This window comes from Perissodus microlepis, chromosome 15 (assembly GCF_051167445.1).
Source record: "Perissodus microlepis isolate ML-2025 ecotype Zambia chromosome 15, ASM5116744v1, whole genome shotgun sequence".
Classification (NCBI taxonomy): Eukaryota; Metazoa; Chordata; class Actinopteri; order Cichliformes; family Cichlidae; genus Perissodus; species Perissodus microlepis.
The window spans coordinates 9,330,141-9,345,673 of NC_140475.1; the positions used below are offsets into that span (position 1 = coordinate 9,330,141).

Sequence of the window (15,533 nt, forward strand, 5' to 3'; positions counted from 1 at the left end):
ATTTATATCCACAAAACCTCAGTTAGCCATGATATATTCTGATACAATCATTTTGCCTGGCAACCACTTAGCAACATGACTTGTTTTTTAGCATTTATGCACCCAGAACACCTTATAAGAATTTTGTGGGGAGGCATATTTTTACTTTTCTCAAGGTTTATGTGTTTCAAAATGGACACAAAATGCCTGCTTAGTTGGTGATAATGGTCTCCATGTGTTGAGAGCATAATTACAGCATAATATTTTTTATATTTATAAAATTCTCAGCAAATTATTCTGTGGAGGTGTCATGTTTAACATTTATATAGCATAAATATACCAGAAAAGGGAATGCACTTGATAAAAGCTAATATCAAATCAAATGACAAAAAAAAACAAAACATAAATTATCATCCAGCTGAGAAACGTCTCTGAGAAAAACATTATAATTGCAATTATGTGCTCTGTGAATTATTAACGTCTCCTCATTTCATAAGGAAGCAGGTCATGCATATAGCATGTATTAAAAAGAATCTTAGCAACAAGTAATGGTAAATATCCACGCATTACACACAGTCTCACATACACATTCTATTACCAGACCGGGGGGTGTGGCAGGTAGCCGTCTGCACTGTGGTTAATTGTGCAGCGGGAACCGGTTCTCTAATTTATTTCTCGCCTGTCCATACAAGAGTGATCATGAAACCCCATTCATTTCACAGAACACAATTTTCATATTTAATGAGCATGACTCCAATACAATTACAGTAATTAGTCAAATCTCACTCACGGCCAATGGAGCTCGCCACCATTATTAGTGGATCTTATTAATGATGTTGCACATGCAGTGCTCATAGGGTAATTGAGGGCATGTGTGGGTATGGGAACAGGGGTACGGAAGATTGGAAAGCAACGCCGCTCTCGTCCTGCTTTTTGTCTTTACCGGGCCTAAAGTTAAATGGAGGTCTGCTTGATATTAACTGTGAGCTGCTTAAACATGGCAGCCAGCAGCAGAAAGCTGACTTGTTGTCAGTTAATGTTAAAGTAACGTATGTTGAATTCTACATGCATTTAGTGTGCTTCTATAAAACTGCTCCAAGAGAAGAAATCCAGATCAGCTTGTTGCTCCTCTTGTCTTATATTCTACATCAGGACAGTTCAGAGCATTACTGCTGTGCACAAGATCCCAGGGGATCACAACAAAAAAGAAACAAAGGTGGGAATTGGAGGAAGAAGCCCATTTGCTGTGAGTGATGATACCGCAGTGTCTGACATTTTGGAGGTTTGCAGAGCTTCTCTTTCTAGACTGATCCTTATTAAACCTGTGAGCAGTGGTTGGATCTGCAACAATCACATGCTCTGCAGCAAGTGACACCCCATGCATGGGGCCATTTTACTTTGCAGGTATGTGCAATTCCAGTGAAAGCATTTTCTAATGAGGAGTTATATTCAGAGATTTGACAGATGTCAAACTTTTTAAAGTCTTTTACGAGGGAAGCTGCTGTTTCATGCTCTCTGGATTGATGTTTCAAAGCAGGCGATCATTTTAATCAAAGAGAAGTGAGTTAAATGGCCTCTTATCCAATTAAGGGCAGTGTCACCGCTAAGTTAATGAGTGTGACGCTGTAACAGAAAAGCCTACATTAACACAGCATAATTAGCGGAACATGGTGGAATTAGACGGCAGCAATGACAGTGCTTTGGTGTTTTTATAATTAAACACCGGAAAAGACAACAATTAAGCCAAATCTTAAACCCTCCCAATCCCATTCAAGCCAGAAAGGACATGTTTTGTTTGGGGAAAGCTCTAGAGATGAGGCCGGCTGCCGCCACCGCGTGAAGTCTGAATTACAGTTCAAAGGCAGGAGCTGAAAGTGAGGGAGGTCATGGCAACAATGCGTGGGATTATAGTTTGTTATACACAGTTTGTTAAAGAGGACAGACCAGTGTCTGTTGTAAATTTCACAATTTTGTTTCTGCACGTTGTTTCTGCATGAAACTTTGGATGCTGATTTTTGATTTTTATTTATTTATTTTGTCTTTTTCACCGGAATAAAGTTTCAGTGCAGATTAATATTCCATATGGCGAGATACTGTTGTGGCACAACAAACAGACAACCACAGGCCCTACATCTATTTTAGTTAAACCCAAGATAAAACTCCATGTGACATTTATACTCATTAGAAGTCAGACAGGCCATTGCGTAACCAAAAACTCAGTCGCTGCTGTTCACATTGTAAATATCAGCGGCAGTACATTGTTGGCTGTGGCTTAGGAGATCCACTACGATATCTACTAATCATATCATGGTTGGGGTTTCCCTGGGTACTCCAGTCTGCATGCCTAAGTGTACTTGGGCAAGATGCTGAACCCTGAGTTGCTTCTGAATTTTAGATAGATAAGACCTGGAAATAGGAAAAAGTCCTGGTGTGAATGAGGTGTGTTGTATAGCGTGCTTTGAAAGCTCGAGTAGATGGTAACAGTTTGAAATATGGCCAAAGACTAAGGGTGTAATCCCCCTGTAATTAAATGAAATATTGGCACATTTTATTTGATTTTACAACATAATTGTATTTATATACAAATACATTAAGGTAGGTACACTAGAACACGTGGGTAACAAGCCAGGCAATAAAGAAATAATTATACTATGAATTACGTTTAAATAATGTGTAAGTAAGAGCTACATTTTTCCCTGGCAATTTACTGGAAAAACAAACAATATTTTAAAATCTTACATCACAAATACACCATATTATGGTGTGCCGTAGCCTTACCTAACTTCCAGTTATTTTACAGGAAAGGAGACACCAGTTATATTGAGTGTAATTTTAGGTACAGCGTAACAAATTTCCTAGTAATTTAGTTGAAAAACAAACAATATTTCCCCATCTTACATTGTAAGTACACTGTACTTTTTGGACAACGGGTTATATTATGGAGTGGATTAAGCTTGCCTTTTTACAATTTTCATAATATTTCATAATATGGCCCTCGCCCCAGAAAGCAAAGCATGCTTACAGTGTAAGATGAGGAAATATTATCTGTCTTTCCACTTATTTACCAGGAAATTATGCAGTACTTAAAATTACAGATGCAGTTCTTAACATTAGTATTACTACTATTTATTTGTTTCGTGTAACAACCCGACTTGTTACCCCCATATTCTAGTGTGCCTAGCTTTAAGTATTTGTCTATAAATATAATTACATTGTAATTTCAAATAAAATGCATTAGAATTCCATGTTTTTACAGGGGAATCACATGAGTTGTATTATGAAGTGTTAACAAGTACCAAAGCACTATATAAGAACCAGTCCATCAAGTGTGCTGAAAGTGATTGGTTTGTGGAATTCTTTTTCAAGACTCAGCATCAGCTTCAACACGGTTGTTAGGCCCACTGTGAACAAACCAATTATTGCCTCTGCAGCATACTGAGGGTCAGGCCTTATTAGTGATGTGCTAATGTGACATTAATTGCTTTTACCTTTTCACTCCATTAAGATGCTGCTATCTCTTTCAGGAGCCTGGCCAGATGGTTTATCGGCCCTGCTCTGGCAGCAATGCTGCTAATGGACTGGAGTGTGGAGTAAAACAGCAACAGACCTCACCAATAAAATCTTGTAACTAAATAACACATTTGTAGCTGCAAAACCCCTGCCTTATTGTGAAAAATAAGAATGGCTGAATTTCATTACCTTCGCTCAAATATTGACCTGGGAACAAAAGACATCCCCACACCTCCAGCCTCAGATGAAAAACATTTTTTCGTTTTAGAGTACTTTTAAGGTTTTGTTGCAAGCAGTGGCAAGTCTTCATTCAAAGTATTGGCATGCATTGACTATATGCTGAACATGAGGCTGCTGCATTGAGTTGTAAAGCCAAGACCAGGGTCAAATGCTAAATAAGAGGAAATTGGCACAAGAAACACCCTGGGGAAGTGTCTTCCTCTGTGTCCTTATTCTCTTCTTCCCTTCTCTGTCCTTACTCTCCCACGTACACCCTTCCTCCATCCAACCTCTCCACCTCCTCGCTACCCTGATGCCAAACCCATGACCTAGGCCAAGATCGATAGCACAGTTTAAAGAGGATGGACTGTGTAAACAGAGACAATAGATCCTGCCAATGAGGGTGCCTTGACCACTGATGGCCTCTGACTAGTGCAGTAGCATTTGATCAAGTCTAGCATTGATGGCTGTCGTCTGTACTTTCAGGACAGATTTTAGATCTTCTCAGTGGGAAATCAGGATCATGAAATCTGCAGATATTTGAGTGGTTGATTGGTAGATTATTTCCTGCTACAGCTGAGGATGAACAAGGGATCAAATAAAAATGCTGATGTGTCCTCAGGTTCAGATTCTCAGCCATGTAGATTTATTGTCTTTCTGTTAGATTGAACAACATTAGACTTAATAACAGATCTGAGCCCTTTAAAGGAACTATTCATCTTTTTGTACAATTTTAAGCCAGAGTGTAATTAAATATCTAGGAAATAATGTGTGTGTGTGTGGGTGTGTTATGTGAGCCGATAAACCTCCAGTGGGGGTCTGCTAAGCCACACAAACTTTATTATTTCAATTATGATTTCACACAGCCTCCTTTACTATCAAGTATTCCCTCCATATAAAGGAACACACTGAGGATATAAGCTAAAGCTAAGTGCCCCGATATGTTGATTGAATGGCTGAAAACTTGGTGCAATCCATTCTGGCTGCATAAGTGTGAGCAAGATTTATATGTTTTTTAAATGTAAAAAGCAACCATTCCTGCACTTTTATACAGACCACATTAGCAGATAGCATCTTGTCATTTAAGCACATATTTCTTTAGTGAAAACAAAGACATTACTCACCCACATTTATACAGAATGCATATCAAGCATAGCACTTTGTAAATGCACAATGTGCTAGTCATAATTCTGCTTATCTCACATGTGTGGCAGGTCACATTTTAGTATATAAACCAGCCCATTACTGCCTCTGTAAGTTATATGCAACAACGCATTCTTGCAGGACCTAGAAGCAGCCAGCTACTTGTATTAATCAAACAGCCCACTTCCCTTTTTGACACAAAGCAAATAGTCATAAATGCTCTTATCAGCCTTTCTAATAGTGTGAGCGTTACAATCAGATTCATGGTGGCATAAACTATTGCATTTCACCTTTATCATATCCAACAATCACTTCTTTTTCACCGGTATCGTTTATAACAGGCGGACAGCTTGTTGCTTAATGAAATTCAAAGCACTCTATCGGCTTGAGGGATCTCACACTCCATTTACTTATATTTACATATATTTTGTTTTTCCAGCACAGGCAAACAGGTATGATGAATGTCTGGCTGCGGTCCTGCTGGGACATGTGGCTCCCTGCAAATGATCTGTGATCAGGCAACTGTAATGCTTTACAGTAAAGTGTGGGGAGGTTCCCCTTGTATTGCAATGCAAAAATAAAGACTTCTGTCTTTAAACCAGTGGGCTGATGATGGAAAATATAAGCTTAATATGGATGCAAAATCAGGTTTTAATCACTTTGAATTATTTAAGCAAATAGATTAAAAGTAAATTACATGAACAAATGTAAGCAGCAGCTAGAAACTCAGACATCAGTGAACAGTTTATCAAACAGGTCTATGTTCCAGTGAAACTAACTACAGGACATTCTTCTAAATGTAACGTGGCGGTGATGGTGGTGGTGGGGGCTTCGTCAGACCTCTGCTTTGTATACTCCCCGCATAATTTGGAGGACTTTGATTAATCAATTAATATTCTCTTCTCAAGGTCTTCTTATAAAGCTCATCATTAATAAAAAACCAGACATTCAATTAGCAGCCAAATCTTGATTGCCAATTTTGTCATAACAGTCTCCCTTTGTATGCCTTTTTCCCCCCTTTCTTCATAGTTGGGAGTGTGGCGTGGGTAGGAAGAATTAACTAATTTCATTAATCTAATTGTCATCGCTTTCAACCATCCCACTAATAAGTACAAATTAATATGATTAATCAATTTGACGACGTAAACTCATTCAATTACACTTTTTCAAAGGCAAGTGGGTGTGTTGGGGTGATAGGGAGGAGCAAGCTGCTGAAGGGAGGAGGGCGTCTGAGCAGCTTGCTCTGTGAGGAGCCCAGCCCATAAAATTGGAGTCAAGTCGGACAATTAGTCATTCTGAATGATAAATAAAAGGTGATAAAATGTCGTGGGCAGGCATCCCACCAACGACAGATCTGATTTAATGAAACATGTTGCTTTCCCTCAGAGAACTAACAGACTATTGGTGCTTTTAGGACTGTAAACCAGCCTGTCTCCTTTTTTTTGGGAGGACCGCTGTTCTGCGGTAGCTTTGATGGCTGCGGCTCTGGAGGGGGAGGCACAGTCTGTAAACACAAAAGTATCAGAGATTATAGTGGGTGGAAAATAACAAATTCAGACTTTGTGCTTCTAACTTTAACTGCTGTATATGCGATAACTAATGTAAATGATGCTGTTATAATGCCTTGTTAATTAGTATAAGTCAGGATTACTGTAAAAATTGGCATTATTATGTACTGTATACTAAAGTCCGGCCAACACATTATTATCTGCTGATATTAGCCTATCACAACTATATAAGCATCTGCAGATACACTAAAAAAATAGTCTTGGCACTGATAAACATGAAGCAATATTTCTGAATTAAATGCAATTGAAATGTTTAAATTTAAAGGTTTACTTATTCACATAATTAATCATTAAGGAAAATGTATCAGGAAAATGGTAAAGACTGCATGTACAACTGCCAATCAAGTAACCTGCATTTGGCCAGATTCAGTATTTTACATTGCTATGGGAACAGACAGTCACACTGTTTTGTGAAATCCAAAAACACTTCATAACATCCCAAAAGTCAGTGTAAGCCCCCCCCCCCCAAAAAAAACACTATATAGTGTATATTTTCTTCTTTACTTCCACACTGTAAAAGCAACAGAACATTGCACAAAAACCATATTATCTGATGTTTAATTTAACATTTTCACATGAAAAACAACTATCTTCTAACCATTAATACCATAATGACAGTGGGACAATGGGACAGTGGACAACTGGAATTCATCAAACGCGGTTTCATTATTTACACCAGGAGGGTCAAACTCACTTTACATCATGGGCCACGTGCAACCTATTTGATCTTAAGTGGGCCAGACCAATGAAACTTCCCTTTCTGTCACTCTACAGAAATTCAACTCCCTGAGATAACTTAATATAAGAATAAGAAGTACAATTTCAATGGTACATCTTAGTTTTTCTACAAGATCTCTAAGTTGTAAATGAAAGAAATTTGGAAGAACAAATAAATAAATGTGTAAAATTACAGAAAACATTCTTTACAAAACAAAACAAAACAGATTTCAATAGTAAATAGTGAAAAAGCAGGAACCTTTTTGTCATTTATTTGTTTATATCAGGGCTGTCAAACTATTCATCCGGGGCCCAGAATTGGCCCACAAAAAACTCCAGTAAGACCCACGTACTGCTTTGGAAAATGTAAAGGAAGGCATAGACTTTTGATTTTTTTTTTTTTACTGTATTTTCATGAGCTCTACAGCCCATTCACACTACACCACGGTATCTAAGTAATAGACAAACATTTAAATAACTATCTACAATACAATTTAAGTTTTATGGTGAGCCCTCTGTAAAAAGAAAACAAAATGAATCAAGCAAATAAACAAATTGCAGAAACTTTCTTTAACAATTACAGGACAGTCTGCTCAATGAGCTACCAGAAAATTTGACTGTAATTTTCTAAGCCCAAATAGTTGTGCTGACAGATTTCTTCCATTAAGTCCAGCAGCATTTCTTTATCATGTAGAAAAACTGAGACATGCTGCTCAAATTACACTTATTATTTCTTTTACTAAGACATGTGAAGGATTCAGCATGTAGTTAAACTTCTTAAGAGTTTGACACCCTTGGTTTATTTATTACTTAATTACTTTAGTGTCATATGAATGGACATGGGTCAGCTGTAAAGGTTAAAATTCTGACTTTTACCTCACAAAAACATGGCCATGCGCTTACAAAGCAAATAAGAGAACTACATGCTTACACTACAAGGTCAGTGATGTACATGATTTACCCTTTTATTCTGTCCTTTAATAGTCCTAATTTAAATGAGGATATTAATAAAGATTCAGATAGTGTGAGCTTTGACAGACTGTTGAGTCCAGAGTCTGTTAACTTGCTGCTGGGATCTGACTTGTATATTTCGGATCTTCCGTGCCGAGGGAAAGATGTGCTGGCACAGCGGTTTAGGTGATGCCCTTTAATGCACTCTATCTTATCAGTCCACAGCATCGCTCCTATTCAAACCAGTGTTTGATTGAGCAGTGTGATGTTGTTTGGGCCTTACATGGGGAATAGTTTATAGAGGCACCGTCTCTAATTTGTGAATTGAGGTATTATAGAGGAGACAATTAGACAGAGGTTCGATCGGCATATCGAGGCTCGGATGCTGACAGTCAAGAGAAGGCTTTCAAATGTCATACCAATTAATCTATCCAGCCATCAAACAATATTCTGGAAACAAAGTCAGGGGGGGCAATCAATCCACATCACTTTTCTCCTCACCGGGTTATGGGAAAATTGATTTGTCAAACAAAGCATTTTGGAAGCAGTGCATGGACTTGTTTGGGATCCATTAGCCTCCATTGAGCATTTTGTTTAACATAGGATTTTCATCTCAGAGAAAATGCCGTGTCCTCAATACTGTGAGCTACAACTTTACGATTTCTGATTTCTTTGTTCTTGCTTAGAAAGCTTTCTAAACTGCTGATGAAGATCGAAAAGGGGCTAACTTCTTCACTGGTGTTTTTCTTTACATGTCTAAAAGTCGATAAATATTTAAATGATATAGTTTCAACCCAGCTTTCAACGCACCATAAAAATATATATGACAATAAGCGTCAAACGTTTCTCCTATCCAAAAGCATTGGTCCTTAGTGTCACCATTATTGTGTACTGTGGGGTTATTCTGCCATCCAATACAGAGTGGCTGCCCTAAGCTCTATCATGAATCCTCTGTGCGGTGTATTGTCCTAAGACAGAACTGTATCACATTGTGCCCGTCATGCTGTTTTAGAGGGGAGAGAACTTCCTCTATGGGATTTCTCCCACCCCCATCCCCTGATAAAGTATCTCTCCCTAAAGGCTAGGCCTCCGTGACCTTGTCTTATTCATCGAGGGCGTCTTAAGTGAAAGAACTGAATCCTGAATGGGCCATTTCCCCTCTTTTAACACCCCTTGAATGTCATCAGTGAAATATGAAGTCATTAGGCGATATTAAAACACTGCTGACAAACTAATTAACGGGAGACATTAAACAGGACCAGCTTGATTAATCCGCTTTAACGATTATTTTTAAGTGGTTCTGGTCAAAATTAATACAGATTTACTGGTGATCTTAAGAAAAAAATACTCTTATGTGTATCAGACCTCAAGGGCAACCTAAAGTCACTGGTCCTTTACCCACCACAGATCTCATCCTGTACGCTGATAAACCCACTTCAAACACAGCCTGAACTCCCACAGTTGGTTTCTCAGTCAATGGATGAAACTTACAGAACTATATGAAAACACTCATAGACTGTACATACAGTCGGTGGACACACACACACGGGTAGATGGATGGATGGATGGATGGATGGATGGAACTCACATTGCAGAATAATATTGATAATAAAAAAAAGTATTTTCATATCATCTCCTATAGAATTTTTTACTCAGTACAATGTAATAAAACATTTCTGTGAATACTTCTTGTTGGTTTATATTTCTAATTAGTGATGGCTTTTACAATTTGCATTGTGTGACCTTTCAGTCCAAAATCGTTAAGTGCTCAATTTTTTCCAGTAACAATAATAATAATAATAATAATGATAATAATGATGATAATAATAATAATAATAACAACTTGTTTGTACTTTTGTATGTTATTTTGTTTTGTTTGTGTTTGTTTTTTGAGGGGGAGGGGGGGGGGACGCTGGAATGTGCTTGTAAATGTCTCCCTCTTGTGGTAATAGAACAAAACAGCAACGAAAGTATGTGTTCCGAGATGGCATGAAAACTCAGCAAGTGATCAGAAACAAAGCAGACGCCTTTCATTTATTTATTTATGTATTTAATTGAGTGTTTTGCATCCATAATAATAACTTGTTTCTCTATTATGGTACAAATGCTTGATTAGGTAGATATCAACAATTACAACAGATGCTTTGACTAAAGACCTTTTGATTACTGATGGGCAACACTGATACAGATAATATATAATCATTATCATAGATCATAACAACAACAACAACAACAATAATGATCAGGAAAAAAGAAGCAGCCGCTAACAACAATAAAAAACAAAAAATATATATATATTTTACAGATCAAACAGAAGACAAAAAATGTAATGTATCGTTAAGTTAAAAATGTATATACTGCAGATAACTTTAAAAAAAAATCACGATTATACGTTCAGCGCTTGACCGGATGTCATCATCTAATGTGTGATGTGTTTCCGTCATCAGCAGTGTGCCGTCTAATGTCGGTCGCTCAACTGCAAAACCGTATGAACATTTTTCTAATATAGTTTCACAGCGTTACATCATATCCTATAACGGATAGCTGTTATTCAATCTGTGTTGATATCTTTATTTAATGTGTTGGTGCTCAGTGGGGAAATTAGAATGTAGCCGTCGTTTTGTTTAAAAAACGTAGGTCGACGTTAGCTGTTAGCTTTGGAAGCCGCTCTGGGCTAGACTGTATGTGCCTCCACAAAGGCCGTGTGCTGCTTTGTTTTTAACGATGTATCCCACCTGGGGAAATTACGGTGCACCTCAGTCCCAAAACTATGGAGGTGCTGGGCCCCGTAAGCCACTGGCTGGCAGCCACACTGGCCAGGCTCCCGGATTCGGCGGTTTCGAGGCCTCCTCCAGCGGCTCGTTGTTTTCCAGCTTGCAGGAGCAGCACCTCCAGCAGATGCAGCAGCTGCAGATGCTCCACCAGAAACAGCTCCAGTCTGTATTACAACACGGCAACAATGCCAGTACTGCTGCTCCTGCATACGGCGTTGCACACGCTGGTGGGTACATGGGGTCGTCGTGGCGCCCAGAAGGACCGGCACATGTAGACAGCGGCGCTGGCGCTCAGTCCTACTTTAAACCAGAAGAGACTTCAGCGACGAGAGTACCCCCTGCTCCCAAACAGGGTCACCAGCAGCCTCCTCCACTTCCTCCGCAACCGCATCCCACCGATACCCAGCCTGTGCCTCCCCCTCCAGAGCCGCAGCCATCAAAGCCACCAGAGAACAGCAGTCCTCCCAAACCCAAGGAGGCCCCCACGGCAGAAGACGAGAAATCCTTACCGTTGCAGGTAATGGCTTTTAGTGTTGAATTACTAATAATATACATGAAATTAGTAAATAACAAAGACGTATGAAGGTACATTGCACTATTTAACAGGAAAACACCATTCAACCCAAGCTAGTGAAGAGTACAATATATTATTATTTTTAAAATGTAATTTTCAGCTAGGGAAGCTTGGACCCTAATTTGATATTTTACTGTTAAGCCACCCGATTCTTAATAATACCACCAAGTAAATATCCTGAGCTTTTTAATCTGAAGTATAAATTTAAGAGAAGTGTGACATATTCTTAACTTCCTAGCCTTCTTAATTTAAGAATGCACAGCATAAAGAAATCCTACTCCTTTGTTTTTGTTTCTAAGTATGAATCGGTATTGAACAAATACAAACAGTGTAAGCACCAGAGGATAAACACTTTCACTTTGAATAGGCAAGTCATGGATTGTGGCCACAGACAAAAGTTTGTTTTTCTGCAGCCTAATGTGTACCAAAAGGTACATCTGGCATATATTTTGGGGCTTATGGACAAAAAAAATGATACAAAGCCAATATTAGGGTAAGACTGTCACTGTAGAGGTTGTCAAGTATGTAGAAATAAACAGACTAATGACAGAAACTTTTTGGTTCACAAAGCATACTAGGTAGAGGGAAAGTTAATAGCCTCTTCATAGACTCTTCACCCAAGCACATACACCAGTTTCCTTAGTTGTTCTTCTGAAGTGTTTTTGTACACCATCTTTATCAAATAGAGGTGCATGTGAGAATGCAGACAGATTGGCGACTATTAGATCCTTAACCTGTAAGATACTTAAAAAATAGACTTTGTGATGTTTGATAGGAGAGTAATGCAGATGATATTCTCGTATACCCCCAGGTAGTTTCCTGACAGAAAACAGTATTTCCAGCACTGTGAACATATTAGAAGCAAGTAATTTACTGGAAAAAAAGGAAAACTGTTCAGACCTAATTCTCCTGTAATTGTCCAAGATTATTGTGTGAAAATGGCTGAACAGATCTTCTTGTAATTGTTTCTGCAAGGAGCAGCAGCAGCTCTGGTACAAACAGCATCTTCAGAATCTACAGAAATTGAAGCAAGAGAGAGCCAAACAGAATCAGAAAGATGGAGATGGCTCTTTTCCCCTGCCACCACCCCCAGGCAAAACAGCTCCTCCGCCCCCTCCATTAGAACCACCAAAAAGCACACCACCACCACCGCCGCCTAAAGAGGAACCTCCAACACCGCCACCACTACCTGAGGAAGTAAGGGTAAGAATTCCTACACCATTGGATAAACAGTGAACGCCATCAATTTGCACATTAATATCTTATTAGTTAGTATTAGTTTGCTACAATGAAAGCAGTGCAAAATCTGTTGGAATTTGTAAGTGATATCAGTTTTCAATAGAGCTGAACTCTAAAAGTGAGCTTAACCCACACATCTCTGTAGGATTATCCGGATTTCTGCTTGAGGCTAGCATGTCAAAGCTTCCAGTTAAAAATTTGACTTGCATTGTGGATAATATATAAGGAGTAACACATAAATAGTTTCCTAATTTGATAATTTTTTAAAATAATTTGCGATACGACGTACTATTAAAATATTGCATAAGTCATAAAATACGTTTTAACAGCATGGCTTTCTCTTTGTGAATTAAAGGTTGGTGTGTGCTCAAAGTTTATATTATAGGTTTGTCAAACTAAATATATGAATAATAATAAAATAATAATGCATTTGAATGCTGTAATGGACAATTAAAATTTCCTGGGCTGCACCGAATTCTGTGGAAATCTGAGATCATTTTTTTATTTTTTATTTTTGCAAGTTATTAATGAAGGCTTTACCTCTACCGGCAACTATTCAAGAAGCAGTCACAGATAAAATGTTTGTCCGTTTGCCTGGGAATTTAAGCAAGTTGCATAGTGTTAACATTACCAGTGTTTTATTCAATAGCCTTTAAGAACACACCACAACCAGTATTAAGAGAAATTAGTTTGTTCCTGAATCTAAACACTGTTTATATTGTTTACATAAATTTACAGAGTGAAAATGTAGGAAAACCACCTACATTTACAGACACAGTAAGTCACACTACCCATTCTGCCATTATTGTAGTGTTCCTCAATAAACTCACTGGATACTTCATTAGGTACACCTTTTTAGTACTGGTTTGGACCCACTTTTTCCTTCAGAACGACCTTAATTTATCATGGGATAGATTGAACAAATTCCTGGAAACATTCCTTTGAGATATTGGTCCATATAGACAGACACATACAGATGCTGCAGATTTGGTGGCTGTACATCATTGTTGGGAATTTCCCATTCTACCACATCCTAAAGGTTCTTTATTGGATTGAGATTTGGTGAGCGGTGAGGTCATTTGAGTACAGTGAACTTGTTGTCATGTCTTCTGCTTCTATAGTGTATCTGTCTAAAAGTGTTGTGCATTCAGAGATGCTCATCTGCATATCTTGGAAGAACAAGTAGTTATTTAAGTTACTGTTCCCTTCTTATTGGCTTGAAGCAATCAGACCATTATCCTTTGTCCTCTGGCACCCTGAAGAAAATTATCCCTTACTAGATAATTTCTTTTTTTGGACCATTCACTGCAAACCCTAGAAAAAAGAAAATGATTGAAAATGCATGTGTGGCGGGGCGTGGCCTGCGGTGCCGTGCAGAGGAGGCGGATGCACCTGCACGGCATCCACAATCACGCCCCGCCGAATTAAATATTGTACTGGGTCCTGTGGTTGTGGTTGTTGTGGTAATGTTGAGCGGGCAGCGGGAGAGCTGCAGCTCTGTGTGCGTTGTAAACAGCAACCAACTAAGTATTAATAAACAGTATCAAAATGCCACTGGGTCTGCCGTGTATGTTTACAGCATGATTTAGAGTCACTTAAATCACCTTTCGTCCCCACTCTGATGCTCAGTTCAAACTTCAGCAGGTCGTCTGGACCATGACCTCATACTGAAATACATATTTGCTGCCATTTAGTTGCTAATTAGAAATTTGCATTAACAACCAGGTAAACAGGCATACCTAATGAAGTAGCGGGTCAGTGTATTTTATCCCATTGTTTGTGTTAACTGCCATAATATGAATTAAGTGGCTTAAGTGTGCAGGAATCAACCACTTTCATTCATCCTTCCCATTGTAATTGTAATAGTGTTTGTAATGGCTCTTTCCCAGTTATAGTACTCATCCCATGTCCAATATTTAAGCAATATGAGCAGTATTTTAAGGCACTCTTACCTAAAATGTTTTTTGTTCTCAATAGTGTCTTGGATTCATCGTAAAGTAATTTCCTTCCCTTCATTACAAACTGCATACACTTTTTTTTTAAAGAAAAATTCTTTGTGATTTACAGTGATATACTGTGCTATAATTTTTTCTTGTTTCTGTTTAAAGCCTGAAGTACCAAAAGACCCAGAGGAAGCTGCTCGCCTTCAGCAGTTACAGGCTGCAGCAGCACACTGGCAACAGGTTCAACAGCAGAGAGCCGGTTTACAATATCAGGCTCTCATGCAACAACATGAGAAGCTTCAGCAGATTCTGGAGCAATACCAACGCCTCATTCAACAGCCTGCAAACCTACAGGTAGGTAAATGGCCAATGGCATCTTGATGGCCAATAAGTTTTCAGTTTCATGTGTAATGTCTGAGTAATTACTTTGTTATAAGTTATGTACAGTTGTAATTACTTTGTTATTACTGTATGTACAGTTGCATCTGGAAATATTTAAGCAGTGACACAGCTTCCATGATTCCTCCTATGCACTTTTGGACCATTCTCTTTAAACTCTAGAGATGGTATCGTGGGAAAACTCTCGGGGTGCAACAGCTTTGTTACAGTTGGCTTAATATGAGCGCACAGCATATCCTTATACATGTCTGAAGTCAATGGGATTCACTGTCACATCATCCCTAAACATATAGTGAAGCATGCCCATGTATCATATTGCTTCGATTGTGTTTGATAGGTGATGTTATGCTTTGAATCATGAGCTGGTCCCAGCTTTCTTTATGCTTTCTGCTGATTATTCTGTATTCTGTCTGGCTTTTTGTTTTTTGGCAGGTTCAGTCATTCTCCATTTTAAGGCTGATGAATAGTTTGCGCCTGGTGTTAAACCTTCTGTACTTACAGTTATAAAGTCTTCTCT

At 38.6% G+C, this 15,533-nt stretch overlaps 1 protein-coding gene across 5 annotated transcripts in view; it reads left to right on the top strand.

The window, feature by feature from the left end:
* Window positions 1-10,523: 10,523 nt before the first annotated feature.
* ylpm1 (YLP motif containing 1) overlaps window positions 10,524-15,533 on the top strand; it is a 32,528-nt gene continuing 27,518 nt past the window's right edge. For 4 of the 5 annotated variants that reach the window (XM_084952427.1, XM_084952424.1, XM_084952425.1 and 1 more), the window contains exons 1-4: window positions 10,524-11,378; window positions 12,411-12,638; window positions 13,413-13,451; window positions 14,783-14,971. In XM_084952427.1, the coding sequence (XP_084808553.1) occupies window positions 10,812-11,378; window positions 12,411-12,638; window positions 13,413-13,451; window positions 14,783-14,971 (1,023 nt within the window). In that variant the 5' untranslated portion in view covers window positions 10,524-10,811. The remainder of the gene's footprint in view (window positions 11,379-12,410; window positions 12,639-13,412; window positions 13,452-14,782; window positions 14,972-15,533) is intronic. The other variant, XM_084952426.1, reaches the window with a different exon arrangement.